At 33.4% G+C, this 19,475-nt stretch overlaps 2 protein-coding genes across 7 annotated transcripts in view; one reads left to right on the plus strand and one right to left on the minus strand.

Moving 5' to 3' along the window:
- Positions 1-12,476, plus strand: part of LOC143181101 (uncharacterized) — a 110,922-nt gene extending 98,446 nt beyond the window's left edge. For 3 of the 6 annotated variants that reach the window (XM_076381321.1, XM_076381324.1, XM_076381323.1), the window contains exons 8-9: positions 1,075-1,616; positions 7,003-12,476. In XM_076381321.1, coding sequence (XP_076237436.1) covers positions 1,075-1,616; positions 7,003-9,883 — 3,423 coding nt within the window. In that variant the 3' untranslated portion in view covers positions 9,884-12,476. Of the gene's footprint in view, positions 1-236; positions 261-1,074; positions 1,617-7,002 lie in introns of those variants that run through there. The other 3 variants (XM_076381325.1, XM_076381327.1, XM_076381326.1) reach the window with 2 other exon arrangements.
- Positions 12,477-14,768: 2,292 nt separating this feature from the next.
- Positions 14,769-17,961, minus strand: LOC143180796 (uncharacterized). Its single transcript, XM_076380762.1, has 2 exons — positions 17,774-17,961; positions 14,769-15,343 (listed from the first exon to the last, which is right to left on the minus strand). The coding sequence occupies exons 1-2, from the start codon at positions 17,897-17,899 to the stop codon at positions 15,140-15,142; spliced, it is 330 nt and encodes a 109-aa protein (XP_076236877.1). The 5' UTR covers positions 17,900-17,961; the 3' UTR covers positions 14,769-15,139.
- Positions 17,962-19,475: the final 1,514 nt, after the last annotated feature.

Genomic DNA, 19,475 nt, shown 5'->3' on the forward strand with positions numbered 1-19,475 from the left:
AGGGTGTTTTCTGAACAACAGTTTCATCTTTTATAATGAACATTGTTTTCCTATGAATAGAAATAACATTATTGATCGAAAAGTAAAAGAATCGAATGATCAAGTATCCTGACAACATTACATTTTTGTAAAGTATAATCAAACTGTTCTGCGGTTTCATCATCTAAATAGATGACACCCTTACATGGAATTCCAAACAAGAAATACTCTATACATTATTGTGGTAATGTTTGCAGGACCTATGAACCAGCTTTATACAGACAATGTCTCTCAGTATGCATGCAAAAGGTAGTTCTTTCATTCCTTTGACATTTCTTAGTGTGTACGGTAGTTATGACATTTGTCTGACCTTCAAATTATATTTAATAGCATCTATTTGTCCAACAAGTGTTATAAACAAACAACATTAAATAGTGTAAAACAATTGTAGAATAATAATATTCATTCTCTTTCACTAATTACAAACATATACATCATATTTCATTAATTAAGCACTTTTCTTACTCATATATTGTTGGTGAAAGAAATATTCAGCTTGGCCTTATTAACTTTCTCCATTCATCTTAATCTTCAAATTAGCACATTAAGAGACCTTTAACTATTTCAGTTTACAAAACGTAAATCTGAAAGTACTTCAAGCTATTTCAAATACTAATATTATCCAATAGAAAGTGGCCCATTAAAAGTGCCAAAATTTACATTTTATTTGGTTTAACTTGATTTCCTTACATTCAATTAATACATGTACTAATAATGAAATCAATATTTACAGTCGCCTCGAAAAGTAAGTTATCAATCAATCGTTCGTGAGTAAATGAATAAAATACATTCTAGATAGTGATATTCAATAGTTGAGTTATGTATATTTTTGTGTATTCAGAGAGAGAGCATTAATTTACTTTCTAAGACGACTGTATAAAACATTGATAAAACATAGACTATCACTTAATCTCATAATATTGTCATTCTCAAGTGGTCTATTTTGTGTCTCATTTGCACAATCCAGACTCAATTTTTAAGTATTCAAACGTTCATATGAAACAACACAGACTTAAACCAATCAATATTCACAAGCCTGATGAATTTCAGTTACTGGGTGAGGAGATGTACAGCACCAGGGAAAGGGATTATCCAAAGCGAGGGAGTCGGAACCTGAGAAGCGAGTACTCGAGCAGGTCAGCGAGCCCAGATATGTCCAGAGCTGACAATCTCGGTTATGAGGACAGCTTAGATGTTGCGTTCGAGCATAACAACAAACTGAGGGATAAAATCCAACAACGCATAAGAGAAAGCGAAAGCTTGATAGCCAGCACTTTTGGGCAAAAAAGCAATAGCGAGATTGTTAATGATAAACATTCTTCTAAAAACGATGAACGTGAAACTTTGAGGAGCTCTTACACTCATCTGCAAGACCAGGAGCACTTGTCTGGAACAAATCTGTCCAATGGAGATTATAATGATGACTTACGTGTGAGAAGTCTACAAGAACAACAAAGCCCCAAGAAAATGAATTTAGATTCTTCAGGATTTAAGAACAGAATGAACTCTGCCCTTGGTGGCTTGCTGGATAAAGCATTATCCAACTTACTGCACAACAATGGGAAGAACGATCACAAGTAAGTAACTTGTTAATGTTGTATTTGGTTACGAAAATTTGTGACATTTCTATTATTACTTCACTATTATTAAAAATTAAGTTTTAATAGATTGTTGGGGCTATTAAAATCGCCAAATTTTAACCATTATTCCGTAAACGTATTTTCGATACCTTTATATAGTAATCATAGATTGTTTATTTCTGACAGTATTTTTAATGAGTAAAAATTTAAGAAAAAATGTGAAAAAATTCATATAACTTCTTTAAAAATTTTGTACAAAAAGTTCGAGAACAAGAATCAGAAATTTTAAAAAGTAATTCTACATGCTAAAATAAGACGAAACTGGAGATTGGTGAAACTGCGTCTCAGATTTCATTTTCAAATTATTAATTAAAAGAATGCCTAAAGTGTGTCTGACCCCAGGCTTATTCTATTGGCTTCACTGACAATGGGTCTGACCTGAGTAACACACAGTGACAGTAGAGCAAGTCCTAAGTCAGACACATTTCACGTAAATTTTAGACGTTTCTGCAACAATTAATAACTCCGCAACAAAGCTCCAAACGCAATTTTATCAGTTTTAATTTTCGATGTATTTTTATATATAGAATTATCCTTTAACATTTCTCACACTGTTGTCGAACACGCTGTATGGAGATTATAATAACAGATATATCTGTTACTTATAAGTTTTCGAGATACCATCTTCTTTTGGAACTCCCCTCGACAAAAGTGATCCATATTTACGAAGTAAGAGTTAAGAATCTTGAATGTTCTAAAATTTGAGAATTTAGTAAATAAGAAGTTTTGCTGCATTGCAATTTGAAAAAGTTCTCCAGAATTCACAACTCGCTCCTTTAAACGTATATTGTGAATTGTCCTTTTATAAAATGCTTTATACATGTACTAAAAGTTTCTATACGCTTGTAGAACCTTTGTCAACTTCTTATTTCAAACTTTTACAGAAGAGATTTAACGAAAAGTAAAAATAGTATTGACTCCTTCTCGGTATTCTTTGTTTAAATACTCAATGTCTAACTGTTAGGAATTATTCATAAAGTCTGTGTTCTATACACAATTTCTCAATTATAGACTGTTCCAGTTTACACATAAAATCAAATACTAAACAAACTATTTTTCATTTGTACACCTGTTGAGTGCACCTTTAATTTCTTGATGTTTGTTTAATCAGTCAGTATTGAATGTTCCACTCTATTACGGTCAAAGTAAAATACTGATTATGTTTGATTACAGGTACAGTAGATTCACAATTATAGGTCCTAATTGTTAACAGTAATTAGAGATTTAATAAAGAGTGTTTCTGAGAAATTATTATCCTCTAAATGTGAAACAACTTATCTAAAATAGATCACAAAATAATAAAAGGAATTTAACGCCAATTTGTAGATTCGTATCGTAATTCTCTGTCATTAAGTTTTCAGTCTTTAAATTTTTATAGACTAAAAATCTGAAGTCGTTGAACTTTATGATGCCTAAGCCGAAGTTAAATACAAGTCAGGTGGTCAAGATTAAAAGATATCTGTAAATAAACAAAGCTAATGACTCTACTCTCATTGAATGGTCTTCTATTCGTTCCTGTTCTCTGTATTGATCTGAACCTCTCACTCCACCCACTTGCGACACCCACATAGCAATCTCCACATAACAGCAATGGAGAATGTACATTTTGACATTTGTTATTTATCTAAACAACAATTCAAATACTATAGCAACACGTACCATCTTAATCTCTCATGCATATGTTGCAACATTCTCGCAATTTATGGGCATCAAATGAATCAACGTAGAAGAATAAATACTTACATGTTAATAAATGGTTGTAAATGTATTCCTATGTATATAAACATATTAGCACGAAATACTGATGAAGAATTCTATGGAATCTAAACAGGAAAACCCACAACCTAATTCAACAAACTGTATTGCAACAGATGAATAATGGAAAAATAGATAAAAAATAAAAGTGGAATGAGTGTGTAATGTTAGATACACTTCTATATTTGTTTATAGTTCTCATAAAAATAGTAAATTATCTTTTTATTGCTTTTATTATTTTCTTCAGAAAAATCAATTGAGAAATTATTACATTCAAGAATATACAGGGTGGAACTTATAAAGCGTTTAAGACGAATATCTTCAAAAATATTGATAACACACAAAAATGTTTCAGATGTAAGTTGTTCAGCGCCGAGGGGTATATCATGTAGTGGGACTTATTATTTCCGTGGACGCGCAAAGGTGAGATGAAGGTCATGACCAATTTTTCAAATGGAACCATACTTTTATTTTCTGCTACTATTGTAGCTTATTTTAAGGCGAATTCGAAAACTACCTACAGAAGGTCAGTCAAAGTCGAACTTGCAAGGAAATACCGAAAAGGTGATTGAAATAAATGTATTGATAATTTAACGTAATTACGTTTTATTTGTACTTTAGTAAGTGTTCAAAATGATTACCTTGTACTTCAGTGCACTTAACAGTTCTCTGTTGAAATGATTGTCTAACCTTGCGCAACATTCCAACGTTTATCTTAGCACAAGCTTCGCGTATTCTGACTTTCATGTTTTCACGTGTCATGGGCTTAATGAACATTACACAATCTTTAATGTAACCCCATAGGAAGTAGTCGAGTGGTGTTGAATCTGGCAAACGGGGAGGCCAGGCTACGAGACCTCCTCGACCTACCCACTTTTCTGGAAAGATTTCGTTCATTGCTATTCGAGAGCATAATGCATAGTGGGGAGGTGCACCGTCATGTTGCATCCATATACCGCAACGTGTATTTAAAGGTACTTCCTCGCATAATTGAGGTAGTACATTGCGTAGGAAGTTAACATAAATTTGTCCAGTTAACTGTCCTTCGAAAAAGTACAGGCCAATGACAAAATTACTAATAATGCCACACCAAATGTTTAGAGTCGATGGATGTTGAAACGCCGTTGTTCTCATCCAATGCGAATTTTGAGGTGTCCAGTATTGTATTTTATGCCTGTTATGTTATACACAATAATAAATAAATACATTTACTTTCATTTCATTGATAATGACTTTGATGTTGTCCTTAGTATTGCTGATATTGAACACATGTTATTGTTTTAGTGTGAAAGTTCGAAGACACGAAACGTGTGAATGAAATGAATACACAATAGACTTGTAAAGCGAAAATTAAATTATTTTTTGGAAATAAATTGAATAAAGTATTGTTAAGTGCATTGAAGTACAAGGTAATCATTTTCAACACTTACTGAAGTACAAATAAAATGCAATTACGTTAAATTATCAATACATTTATTTCAATCACCTTTTCGGCATTTCCCTGCAAGTTTGATTTTGACTAACCTTCTCTAGGTAGTTTTCAAATTCGCCTTAAAGTAAGCTACAATACTAGCAAAAAATAAAAGTATGGTTCCATTTGGAAAAATGGTCATGACCTTCATCTCACCTTTGCACGTCCACGGAAATAATAAAAGTCCCACCACATGATATACCCCTCGGCACTGAATAACTTACATCTGAAACATTTTTATGTATTATTAATATTTTTGGAGATATTCGTCTGTAACGCTTTATAAGTTCCACCCTGTATATTTACAGTTGAATTTAATATTTACTAATTAATAATTCTTCTATTTACAATTATTTATATTTATGTCTATCCGTAGTAATTAATATACTAATCTACTATTAAATATAATAGATATATGAAGCTATTATTAATTTATTAAGTAATTATATTTAACTTACTTTCTTTAATTAAATTAAACTAAATTTATTATATCAACTTTTCATTCCACTAATCGAAATAAATTTTATTTGATTTATTATAGTACGTATTTGCATCTATTATTTACAAATTTATATTTATTTTTAATTTATAAAGAACATCAGTCAAAATCTCTATTTAAAGTTTACAATCATTCTTAAAAATTAAATTCTAGGAAATGTTTAAGAGGGAATTTTGTTTAAACTATGCTAACTTATATCCAGTTTGTTTTTATTACATGTTCAAGTAGTTATATTATTTATTTAGAGATTTGATTACACACTCTGCCCAAATTTTTCCTCAATCACCATGTCTCATATTTCACTGTTTAGCAGAATCTTTAAAAACAGTATTTAATCGATTAACTTGAAGTTCTGGCTGTATATTGAGAAGGTATTCTTCTACTGTCTGATAAGGAGAAACCCGATACGTTGTATATTTTTCGTTTTTATTACAAAAATTAAATCATTTTTCAGACTAAAATCGACTATTTGAATTCATTTACTTCACTGTTTTACATAACTTGGAGGAGAGCTATACCAACCAGCGAAACCAAGTCATAGTGGATGAGAAGAAATATACAGGGTGTCCCAGCGAACACTGTATAGTGCGTTAATTCCTAAAGTATTAGAAATAAAAAAGTAATTCATGTAGGATTACATGGATCGAAGGGGCCAATTTATTAGCGAAGGCGAATTTTTTATAAGATTATTATTACATGAGATATGATGGTCAAGTTTGGTTTTTTAAATGGAACTACATATTTTTTTACAGATCAGTTGATAGTGTATTTCAAGACGAATCCAGCGACGTCTAATTTATATACTTTTTTAAATTAATTTTTGTGATATTACGCCTACAAATTTAGTGATTTTCGTCGGAAGAGAACCTTAGCATCGGTTTCAAGGGGTAATGTCTAACACACGCCATCGGGAGGGAACAATAGACCGCCCGCAGTACCTGCTGGTCAGAAAGGTTCTCTTCCGACGAAAATCACTAAATTTGTAAGCGCAATATCTCGAAAATTAATTTAAAAAAGTACATAAATTAGACGTCGCTGGATTCGTCTTGAAACACACTATCAACTGATCTGTAAAAAAATATATAGTTCCGTTTAAAAAACCAAACTTGACTATCATATCTCATGTAATAATAATGTTACAAAAAATTCGCCTTCGCTAATAAATTAGCTCCGTCGAACCATGCAATCCTGTATAAACAATTTTTTTTATCTCTAATACATTAGAAAATAACGTACTGTACAGTGTTCGCTAGGACACCCTTTAGGCGCAAAAAGCAATCAAATCTTGTCTAAAAGAATATTATAGCTACTTAAACATAAAATTAAAACATAAAAAAATTGAAAATAATTTACCACATTATTTTATTAATAAAGAATACAAAAGAAATTTTTTTTATTAAGAGAAAAAGAAATTTCTCCCTTAAGTGGAATATGTAATTTGAAAACTTATGAACATATAAAAAAACTATTAAATCTTTCTTGCACGATCTATTTAAAAACAAAGTTAACGTGCTATTTGAGTGATGTTCCTTGTAAGTAAAGTAAAAATGTAACCCATAACTCGCATTAACTGAACCCTGTACTGATTCTGTCCACAGTGGATCTACGCCAATGAAGCTTTTAGCAGAACTAGCCTGTGCTCGAGCACCGACTTCCACAGCGGGTGACTCTACATCCCAAGAAGACATCAAATCCGTCAAAACTTCACCAACGAAGGAGTCACTACCAAATCCCATTCCATTAACCGTCTCCAAAGATTTGCAGAAGAAGACCAGGAACCCCATCAAGGAACTATTCGAAAAAAAGAAGGAAATGAACGAGAGGAAGCAGCAAGAGAAGTCGAAAACCGAGGCTGCTCTCCGAGAGTTAAACGTTCATAGACAGCGGAAAACGAAAAAGACGAAGAAGCATCAAGATTTCCCTCTGATCCGTCGCGGTGAGCACGGAGGTCTAGTTGAGAGGAAAAAACGTCGTGATGGTTTTGAACGTAAAGAAGAGTTCGTGTCAGGCAGGATAAAAGACGTTTATGAGTTCGACGAAGAAGAAAGTCAGATGGAGCCAAATCTAGGCAGTGTAATGTCCTACAGAAACAGACCAGGGTACGAAGTGAATTGCTTAAAGACCAAGGAAGTGGATGTAGCAGAACTGATGTCCAAAGCCATTGGCGATACCTTAGAGAATGGAAAACCTGGAGACGCATTAAGCACCAGGCTAGAGTCCATAATAGACCGCAAGTTCAAGGAATTAGAGAAGTTTGCTCCTAAAACCAAAGGCGCGCTAAAGGCTTTTCAGAGCGAAGAACAACAGCGTCACATCACTGGACCTATGGATGAATTTGTCGAAAGAAAGCAGTCACAATCTAAGCGACCTCCAGAGCAAAATTTGAAGCATCCGAAACTCAAAAAACGTAATAAGAACCCCAAGAAAAAGAATAGAAATGCCTGGTATGAGAACGACAGCTCTGATGAGTATAGAACTGCAGTGAAGGCTGAGGATGTTGGCGTAGGGATCTCGAAAAGTCAAAGAACCTGTTCTAAAGGAAAACAGAATATTTTTGCGGAGTTGTATACCTCGTCCGAAAGTGAGTTTGAAAATGAAGATATGGATTACGAAACAAAGAGGCAGAGAAAGGTAAAAAAGAGTACAAAAAAGGTTCAAGAGCTGGGAGTTATTGAACAAAGCCAAGAACTGATTAACAAATATTGTTCCGAGAATGAGTATCATGTGGACGAGTGGAGAAATCAAGATTTGAAGGATGATGCCACTAAAAATGATTGCGATAATAAAAAATCTGAATCAGAGATGTCAGATCATCCTTTGGTCATTGACGAGAGAAAAGATATGGACGATCAGAGAAACAGTGATGAGGAAACCGAAAATCAGTACGAAAGAAACTATGAATTAGATGACTTATACAGGGAAGACAGTTCCGTTGTCGACTCAGAGGTCGAAGAATCAACAGTTTCAAAAATCGAAAATGTTTCAGATGAACCTAAAATCAAAAACTTATCTGAAGAAAAGGTAGGTGGTAAAGTAGACTATATACAGGATGATGAACTGATTCCTTTGGAGCAGGCATTGGATCTCTTAGATCAGGCTGACAATAACTTAGAGACTAAATATGACAATGTAAATAAAGAAGCTCAGCCTGTAGAGCATATTGATACGGTAGAACCAACAGAAACTGTCGATAAAACATTTGATCTCATTGAAGAATCGACAGAAAAGTGTTCTGCTTCTTTAGAAGATCAAGAAGAGGAACCAGATAATGATCTCCTTTCTTTGCCAGAAAAATTATCGACTAATGAAAAACCACAGAAAGAATCTGATAACCTTCCGCTTCACGTTTTCCTGAGTAGGAAGGTTCAAGAATCAAAGAAGCGAAAAGAACAGCAATTAAAGAAAATGCAAGAAGAACAAGAAAGGATTCTAATGGATTTCCAGCCAACTAGAAGACAGAGGAAATGTGCAATTGGCAAGCAAGGCCTGCTGGCAGAAATAAGTAGCTCTGATGAAGAAATGAGTCCAAGAGACAGCAGAAAATCTAATGACAGGTCAGACCACGAGAAGCCACGTAAGCAAAAGCGAGAATCAAAGGAAAGACGAAAAGAGAGATACATAGAGAAAAAGCATGAACAAATGATAGCCAAAGAACAGAAGGCCATAGAAGAAGAAATCCTAAGGGAACTTGGAAAGAAGAAGGAGGAGTCTCTCACTCAAAATACTATTGATGCTAAAATAGATTCTGAGACCACAAAAGAACCAGAAAGTACTGAAGAAGAAAAAATTGCTTTTGAGCAAATACACAAGAAAAAACACCAAGCAAAAGAAAAACAGAAGAAACCCAACAAAATGGATGAAGATATTTGCGTTAAAAACGACGAAGGTCTAAACGATCTGGAGAACAGTCATAAGTCAGTAAACGCAGAAAACAATCACAAAAATGAGAACAATCAAGAATCGCCTGGAAAACAAAAGAAACATCCAAAGTCTCCAACGAAACCGAGAAAAAGTCAAAAGGGAGACGCTAAGGCTACGACAGGTAAGAAGGGCAAAAATTCAACTAATGACAGGTCGAGAAACCGAACAGACTCAAAAGGATCGAAGGAAAAAGAGAGCAGATCTGCCAGCGGTAAGCGAGATTCAGGTGATGAAGAATTGAAAACAACAAAATCATGGAACAAAGTCGAAGAAGGTGTTGGAGTAGCAATTGGTCGAAGAAAACGTGCAGCTGCTAATCAACTGTATTACTGGTCCAGTTCAAGTGATGAAGAAGAGATGTTAGAGGTGGTTCCTGCAGTTGAAGAAGAGGAAGACGATCGCCTGGAGCAGCATGGCTGGATTGTCGGAGATTCTCATAAGAGAATGATAACTATGCTGGCTATGGAAAAGCAACTAAAAGAAAAAAGACGAAGAAGTGAGGATGAATTTGAGCCTACCAAAGCGAAAAACAAAAAGCACAGGAACAGCACCTCTTGATACGTATTTCATGATTAAATTGGTTGAAGATTCTGTAGATAAAAGAAGAATTTATTCTTGTCTCTTGAAATTCAGGTGGACCTAGCTGAATGATTAAAGAACCTCAGGAGACAATGATCAAGATGTTTCTGATGAAAACAATTTGATACGTGTCTCATTATCGAGTTCCGTGAGATGATATGGAACGTGCTGAAGACTACAGAGTTCCTTTTTAAAAACAGAAGTAATATAGCTGAGTGACTCTCTTAGAGTAATGGAAACAGCAAAAGAACTACAATTCTTGATACGTGTTTTATAATGTAGATCTGTTGAAATAAATAGAAGCAACTGTTCTTCTGTTGAAGACATATGACTCGATTCTAAGTGATTCTAAAAGTTATGAAGGAAACAAAATGCAAGAAATACCATTAAAAAAATATCAGAAGACACAGCAACTTTTGATACGCATTTCGTGACTAAGTTTATTTAGGTGATTATGAACGCTCGAAAGATTACGCTGTTTCTTTTTCTAAAGTCAGGACTGGATTACTTGATTGATACCAGTTGGATTAAACTAGAAGGATTTTTCTAAATAAAAGTAGCAAAACTGGGTCTTTTGATACTAGTCTTAGGTTCACAGAAGTAAATAAAAAAATTAGATTTATTATTGTAGAATATCCGAAAACTGTTCAGTTGTTAAATACTAATAGTAACCCAAGTCAGCAATTTCGCTGAGAAGGAAACAACAAACAGAACAGTTCGTAACCACTGTGTGTCTGGCAGAGCAAAAGTAAAGAATCGACGGAATGTCAAACAAGAATTTTAAAGCTATAAAGAAAATAATTAGAGGAAAGACTTTAGTATAGAAATTAGATTGTTCGTTTATAGTTTTCTTCGTGTTCTTTTTCAAGTATATGAAATAAATGCGATCGTGTTAAGCCATCGCGTTTCGATTTAGTTCATTTTTTTCTCTTTATAAATGTTTCTTTGATTTATAACAGCTAATTTTAGTTAGAGAAGTAGACGTTAAATGTTTACAATCGACGCTTATATTTGTTCTACCAACTAATGAACAAACTGTAATATACTGCCAACAAATTCGACTTTTTTCGTTTTTGCAAATCATTGCGAGATTTTGCCACAATGAGATGTGTCGAGAAATTCATTTTTAAAGAACCGGAAAGGACAAGAAGCGCCGCGTGTTGTAACCAAGTTATGCTTGGAAAAACGGCAATTTGTACATAGCAGCTTGGTGTTAAATCGTTTAAAAAAAGGCTAGCTCGTATTACGTTAAGAGTATAATAATTCCAAGCTCTTATAAATATTATAAATAATAATCTAATGTTAGACTGAATGTGAGGAATAGCGAAAATTAAAAAATGAAATGAAACAAAAAATGTATGAAAAAGAGCACGTTTAGACAATACTAGGAGGACATTTATAATGTTTTTAGTTACGTAGCGAATCTTTAGGTGACTGATCAAAACGAAAAAAAAAAGAGTGGGAAAAGCGAAGGAAAACATTGCGGTGAACCAAATGATTAAAAAAGAGGACAGGAGAAAACAGCTATCATTCGATTCCTGAAGGACGATATAAAAAGGGGTCCAAATCGAGTAGCAACGCGCTTTTGCCAGCTTGTTTGTGATTCGTACATATCTCAACATGAATGAAAGCGTGTAGTAATGAATAAAAACGCCAATTGCGTTGATAACTTCAGCAAATTTTCAACACCGTTAGAATGCAAAATCTCCATCCTCGATAAGAATTGCTTAATGCATTAATGCGAAAACCTCTTGTTTTCCATTGGAAACACGTTCGAATTCCTAGATCTCATGTCGCAGCATCGGCACTTTGATGCTTGCCACATTATTTAAAAATAAAGCTTACGATTAAAATGAAAAGCGATAGAAAGAAACTTTCCTTTCGTACGCCTAGTTGATGCACATAATTCTAAGTACTGTAGATTTTCATATGATATATATATAAATATATATAAATACATAAATGAATTATATATATAAATATGAATATAAATATGAGAGAATATTTGAATGTATAACAGAAACAATTGAAAGAAGAAGCAAACATAGACTTTTACATGTAAATGTACTGCCATAATCATATTATTGTACGAAAGCCTACGCGAATATAGTTATTAATATCAACTCCTTGTAAAAATAAATGATCGGAACAACAGCGAGGACAAAAAAAATGTTTAGCACAAAAACTAGGCAACAATCCAATGTACATAGAGCATATTTTCAATGTGTCTGGAAAAGTATGTTTTGTAATATAAGGATTGCAAAGGAAAATAAAATTATTAAAGACTAATTACCGATGGTACAAATTAATGTTATAAATTAACTGTAGAACCTTATAAATGACTTATTCACTTACTCATTCTTTCATCTGATCTATTGCTCCTCTTACATATAGCTAAAAATTATGATACAATAGTATTTTTTATTTATTGCTTTATATCAGTTTTCAAAAAATTCATTGAATTTAGAAATCAAAAAGTACGATAGAACAGACGTAACATGTTTGTAGCTACACATGTAGCGATCTGACAATAAAATCGATAGACAGAATTGTCTTCATACAAGCATAAAAACATCGTTGATTTATTTATTCATACTTACATTTAACAAAATTCAAATGGCCTTTGACGATGGACGATAATACTAATAATTAATTGCTTTTCTATGAATTCAAGTTCTGAACTGACTTTAACGCCATCTGTTGACTTTAATTTCTCTATTGAAAACATAGTGCATGTCCAAGCTAACTGATCCATGTCCCGAACTTTATTTTCAACTCGCGCCCGATGTTATCGATTCAGTCAAAACAAAATTACAACTCTATGGGAAATAGGTATTGGAATTATATATTTCCGAAATAATTTTCATGCATTAACACTTTAAGGATCGCAAACGGGAATTTACGTTTTCCTGCGACCCCTACTTTAGTTTAAAAAAATGTACGTCTGCTTCACTTATATCGCAAAATATACCGAGAACACTAAGTTTGTTACAAACCACACCACACCAATCCCTAAGATGGTTAACATGTTACTTACCGGAAACCTATTAACCCCTTGACCTACAACGAGTCAGTTTCGTGCACTTTTTATAGTATCTTCACTGCCGACTACGCGATAACGTGTGATGAGAATGTTTGGCAAGTAACCGATCACGCACTATTGCGTGAGGAGTCTATGTTCGCTTAATGGGTGCTCTGCGGTTGGCAGTTTAGGATAGATACCCGTTTCAGATCGGCAGTGAAGGTGATAAAATTACGACAGAAAATCGTAGGTCAAGGGATTAATAGGTTTATAATAGGATTTACCAGTAAATAATGTGTTAAGGAAACAATTTTGTACTCACCACAGATGTTACGGGTAAACGAAATTTTTCTCATGTGTCGGCAAATTCTTCTAGAATACACGAACTAAAAAAAGTTGTATTTTTCCACGCATTTAACAGCAAACAAAGTTAGAAAGTAGAAGAGTTTTAAAGTAGCTACCGATGAATTTTTCTGTAACAATTTTAACACTTTCTCAATAAATCGATATCTTGGTTAGTGCCAATTGTAGAAACTGTATTTATCCGGAGGGCTCGCAAGACCTCTTATCCTTATAACGTTGACCATTGACTACGAAGGTCAACCTTAAATTGATTTTTTCAAAAGGTCGATTTTTTTAGAGCAGCAGACGGATTTTCTGTATTGATCTCGTATTGGCCGATTTTATCATGAATTAATATTTTCCCACAGAATCCAATCAATTAAAAAAAAAAGAAACAAGATATAGAGAATATATAATATCAGAGTTGGGCATTATTTAAATGAGAAATTATTTAGAATGAAGATAATTCCAGTTATTTTTATTTAAAAAATAACAAATAAAGAATGTATTCGATGTAAGTTCATTCTACAAGTGGAAATAATTTTTTTATTCGTGGAGTATTTTATTGAAAATTATGGAATAATTCTTTGTTTGACAATTTATTTAACTTGAAATTACTTAGTAAAATTCAATTTTTCAAATAATATTATTTTGTCTAGTAATTAATTTTGTTTAATGCTCATAAATAGCTTCTTTAAGCTTTTCCTGAGAAATGTACTTTTTTGAGTTATGTTGCCATCTTCATGGGTGTGTAATTTTTTGCAAATGGATATTTCAGTGATTCGATTTTCTAACTTCTGATGAATACCAATTTGAAAAATCGATTTCTTCAACAAGAATCAACATCCCTACCGTTGACATTTCAGAGATATCATACGAGCATTAATCCTTACTTTTAAATTACGGTAGTTACGTAGTACCACACTAGATGTGAGAAATGCTCACTCTGAATCAGGAGCGCGGTTTTTTTAAAGTTTACTATCTTGAACGCAATTTTCATATTACATCTTACCACCAAATCGAAAAAAAGTATTAAGGTATTATTTCCTCATAAATAATCGTTCCTGTCATCGCTATTAAGAACTATAAAAATGGTGTATAAAAAGCTATCGATACTTACGAAGAAAATATTTCTACAGTGTGATACGTTAAGTGTACCTACTAACGTGTATTCATTTGAATTTGATATCCATTTTTACTTCTATTTAGCGTCTCTGTTCACACACTATTGCTTTTATATTAATTTCGTACTACTGTCTCTAGTATAAATTTTGTATTTTCCAATTGTGTAGTACTCGTTTAAATTTCAATAGAGCTGTTACACCTAAATTCCGATGACCTAACCCCACTATTCACGATCTTGAGATCAGCGTAAATTAAACCCATTGACAAAAACAGTGAATACATCATGCGAAAATAGTATCCCAAGCAGTGGCAGCCGAATCTAGATACTTCAAAAGGATGCTGCATGCGTTATAACAAAACGTACAATTACAACAATTTTAGTTCCTATAAGTTCCATCTTACTATACTTAACTTACTAATTTTCATCTTGATATATTTAATATGTACGAGGTATATGAAGAACGAGTAAAATGAAATATGTAGCAAAATAGTATAATAAAATTCTTTATTCGATGTTACAATGTATTTATGATTGTTACTATGATCACTATTTTATTGGAAATATTAATTGATCGCATAATTAACCGATTTATCTGCCCTGTCTAAGAAAGTATAAACATCGATATTGTGTAGAATTCAGTGATGCCAGAATCATAGGACGTGGAACAAACAACTTACTACCACTATGACCTATCGAACTCCACACCACATTGCCAGATGCCGGAAAAAAATCTCTTCCGATGACGTTATAGAATAAACGAGTGCCGCACAGTATTTGACAGCATTGCCTGCCATACCCCCATTCTTGTATTCTTTGACGACACTGGAAGACATCTTGTCACGGCATGTGACAATTCATACTGCTCCACACAAGCATAACCCCAATCCTGTCCGTTTGCGCTGTTTATTGGACTCATTCCGCCATAATTTTCGATCCCAAAATCCATGCGCTGCGTCACAGGCAGAAGATAGTATTCAGATCTCGATACAGCAAATTTACTTTTTTTTTAATTAGTCTCAACTTTGCTTTTTAACCTTTTCAGTAGAATGAAAAATTCAAAAATATTGCTTCACGATAAATTTTCAAAGCTTTACCTTTCTTCTGGTTCAAAACTTTACTGTTTTTAACTCAGAATCGTGACTTTAATCATAATTATAATTACAATTGTTGTGGAACAAATACCAATGAATATTGGTACTAATTTAAAATTTTTAATTTTAATTTAAAAATTTGTTTTCCAAATTAATCTTTAATTTAATTGTATTTTTAATCGCATTTTCAAATTTTGATACTGGGTACCCGAATTATCTGAGTAATAGAAATTACCCGTGTACCCAGGTAATTATGAAATATCTAAAGTTAGTCGAATATCTGAATTCAAGATTTGACTGTTTGCTGAGGGTTTTCTCTCAGCCACGATATTGATTGGAAAAGCTTACAAAATTCAATATGGTATTGCTTTGCTGACACATTACAACTCTTGCGGCTGAATATATTTTAATTTTTAATAAAAATTAGAAAAACGCAAAAATCAATGTTGTTCGCATTTACAACTATAAATTCCTCGACAGGATTATCCAAGAAATGTATCCTAATTGTTATTCTTTAAATAATGATTAATTAGTACAAGTACAATTTTTTTTTTTTAAATAACCGTGGGTCCTATATAATTGATGCCATGTCGTATATACTTTAGACATACTTTTATATAAGCCAATAAAAACACTAATAACACTGTTCAACACGGGTCTGATTTTGTAAGCGTGAATAAACATTTCTTATAGATTTCGACGTGCTGATTACGAATCTGCAAACCGTTTTTTCCAGAACGTACAGTTTTTGAAAAAATCAATTTTGAAAAAAATAATAAATTTTCAACTTTGGAATTTTTTTCTGCTTTTACCGTAGTAGTTATTTAGTTGCTCTTTGCACGAAATGATTCTGTGGACTCTCCTGAATAAAATAATATAAATAGTTATTAGATAATAAACATCTTAATAGGTTTAAATAAGAATTAAAGTGAAAAGGACACCCAAAACGCACCCATTTTGGGTGATATTTTTCACTTTATTTCAAAAAGTAAGGGTCTAGGAAAAAATTTGACTATACCACGCGATAGAGCAAACCTTTCTACTAAGGAAAGCACCAAGCGAATGTGTCCAAAATTATTTTTGTTTTCAATATAGAAATAAAATAGTTTGACGAAACGTGCAGCGGAGACAGTGGTACGGAGACGCGCGCCGCTGTCATTGAGTATCACTGTCGCCGCCGCCCGTTTCGCCAAACTATTTTATTTCTATATTGAAAACAAAAATAATTTTGGACATTCGCCTGATGCTTTCCTTAGTAGAAAGGTTTGCTCTATCGCGTGGTATAGTCAAATTTTCACCTAGACCCTTACTTTTTGAAATAAAGTGAAAAATATCAGCAAAAATGGGTGTGTTTTGGGTGTCCTTTTCACTTTAATTCTTATTTAAACCTATTACGATGTTTATAATCTAATAACTATTTATATTATTTTATTCAGGAGAGTCCACAGAATCATTTCGTGCAAAGAGCAACTAAATAACTACTACGGTAAAAACAGAAAAAAATCCCAAAGTTAAAAATTTGTCATTTTTTTCAAAAACTGTACGTTCTGGAAAAAAACGGTTTGCAGATTCGTAATCAGCACGTCGAAATCTATAAGAAATGTTTATTCACGCTTACAAAATCGAAAAAAAGTCAAAATTTGTCGAACAGTGTAATGTGTGTTTTCCTTACTCTTGTTAAGAAACATTTAAATAATTACATTTAATCGATTATAATTAATTATAACGTAAAATGTTCAGACAATATTACACTCAATTGCTTGCAGTGTATTCCATTCATTGTCGATTGATACCAATGTTAGCCAAAAATTACCGATAAACGGTCGGCTTCCAATCCCGATTCCGAATCCGAATCGAGATTCTCAATCATCTCATTTATCCAGGTATCTCATTACAACCAAGGTAATTTTTCTTTACCTGAATATCTCACGGGCACTCGAGTACCCGATTATTTCATAAAACAACAGCTCTAGCTGGGAATGACCCTGTGGGTCATTCTACGCTGAATAAGTCATCACTTTGCTGATTTAGAATTATAGAATTAATTTCACCGATCTGTGGTCGATTTTTGGGATGGCCTACTTTGCCAAATAATTGTTTTCAACACTTCGCTTGTTCGTCTCACTCGCGTTTACTTCTTATTTTTGATGAGGAAGTCACCACCTTATGTTTTTATCATCAATGATGATCAAGTACTCTGCCTCTTTTGGTTCCCAGATTAAATTCTTGACTTTAAGGTTATTATAAAAGAAGATCGGTGGAATTTTGATGCTGTATTATGTACTTACCTCTCGATAGGTCTCCACTCGCAGCAACCTCCACGCGGTGAGACCTGGGCAATCGGCAATAACCGAGCTAATTGGCTGCGAACAGTAAAGAGTGTTAATACTAATACTCTTTGCAGTAAAGGACATGTTTGTAGTCGTAAAGCGAAACGACAGGCATGCAGTCTTCTGTCTTGTTGTTAGCGCTGGATTCAGAGGGTTTCGAAAGAACCGCTCGTGACTTTGTTTCGAGTTTCTTTACGTTTCTTTACGATGTTTGTTTTTCTGAGCAGTTTCAGAGCACATGTCAAATTACACGAGTAAACTGCCTTAAATCTAATTGAGTTCGAGGTGCTGTGTTGCACTAGTGAGTTTTACACGCGTTATTGTACCTCAGCCGCACGAAAATTGTGAGATTCAGGAAATTTGTGCCTTGCTACACCTCGTCTGAGGATAGTGCCGTGCTGCACACTGTCGTGCTAAGAGGGTGGAATAGCAAAAGGACAAACACGTTTATCTCAGAAAGATGCTACAACATCGAAGGAAGACTTCCATTATGAATCAGAATTGGCTGCTTCGAAATGAAAGCTAGGATTTAAGAGATTATATTTATGTTTTCAAGAATAACACGAAGATTGAGTTACCAATATTTATTGATTGCATTAAACCTTGCAAATGCTCGGAGATAATGTAGAATAATGTTGGGTGAAGTCGCCTTGATTCCAAATAACGCACGTTCGTCCGCTGGAGTCGAGTAGGCTGCCAGCAACGACGCGCCCGCCACAGCAGTGCGACTCGACGCAGCGTCAACTTTCGGCAATTTTCACAGGGACAATTTTAAAATGTCCATCTTTTTGAAAGTTTGTCCATCAAGGGGAAGGATCAAACTATATTCTCCTTTTTTTTCAGATTTTTAAAATCGCGCATCATCTTAAAAACCTGCATTTGTTTAAAATAATTGCAAAAAAGATGATTAAAAAACAATTTTTTTTAAATGAAATAATTTTTTTTACAAACTTCAATATTTTCTCTATAAGCACCGTAAAGCTCATCTCCATCCGCTTACTAGTTCAATAGCTATAATTTTTTTAAGAAAAGGTAGCACTTAACTTCAAACAGCTGTAAAATCGACAATTTTCAAAATTTTGAAAAATCCTTTGGAGTACATTTAAATATCGTTAAAGACTACAACATATTCAAATTTGAGCAAATTACAAGAACTTGCTCCGAAACGTGCCCGATTTCGCGTGGAATGACCCGTACAATTTTTTTGATATCGTAATTAGTTCTAAGATATTAAAGGAATATCGCATTAATATCTTACGTTTTTTTTTAAACGATTTTTGGAATTGCAAAAATTCCATACGTAATATGGTAGCGAATATATTTAAAAATAATAAAGTCAGTCCACTTTTTATATTCATAAATTGTTGAAGGAAGGAATCACTGTCACGAGTAAACGATATGCGCGGTGGCAAGGGTATGATGGACGTCATTTCTGTTGCTTACTTATAAAGATATTTATAAAAAAGCTAGACATTTCTTAAAGTTCGTTATACGTGCCACTATATTGTAGAAGCTCAATTCAATCAAGCGCATAGTTTCGTTACAAGTCCAAAAATATTGCTTCTATTTCGATGGCGTCATGCAGGGTGGTAAGTTAACATATCATAGCTTATTGTTAGCTTAACTTTCTGGTAAATTCCCGGCTTTTCCTGCATTTTAC

Source organism: Calliopsis andreniformis, chromosome 6 (assembly GCF_051401765.1).
Source record: "Calliopsis andreniformis isolate RMS-2024a chromosome 6, iyCalAndr_principal, whole genome shotgun sequence".
Classification (NCBI taxonomy): Eukaryota; Metazoa; Arthropoda; class Insecta; order Hymenoptera; family Andrenidae; genus Calliopsis; species Calliopsis andreniformis.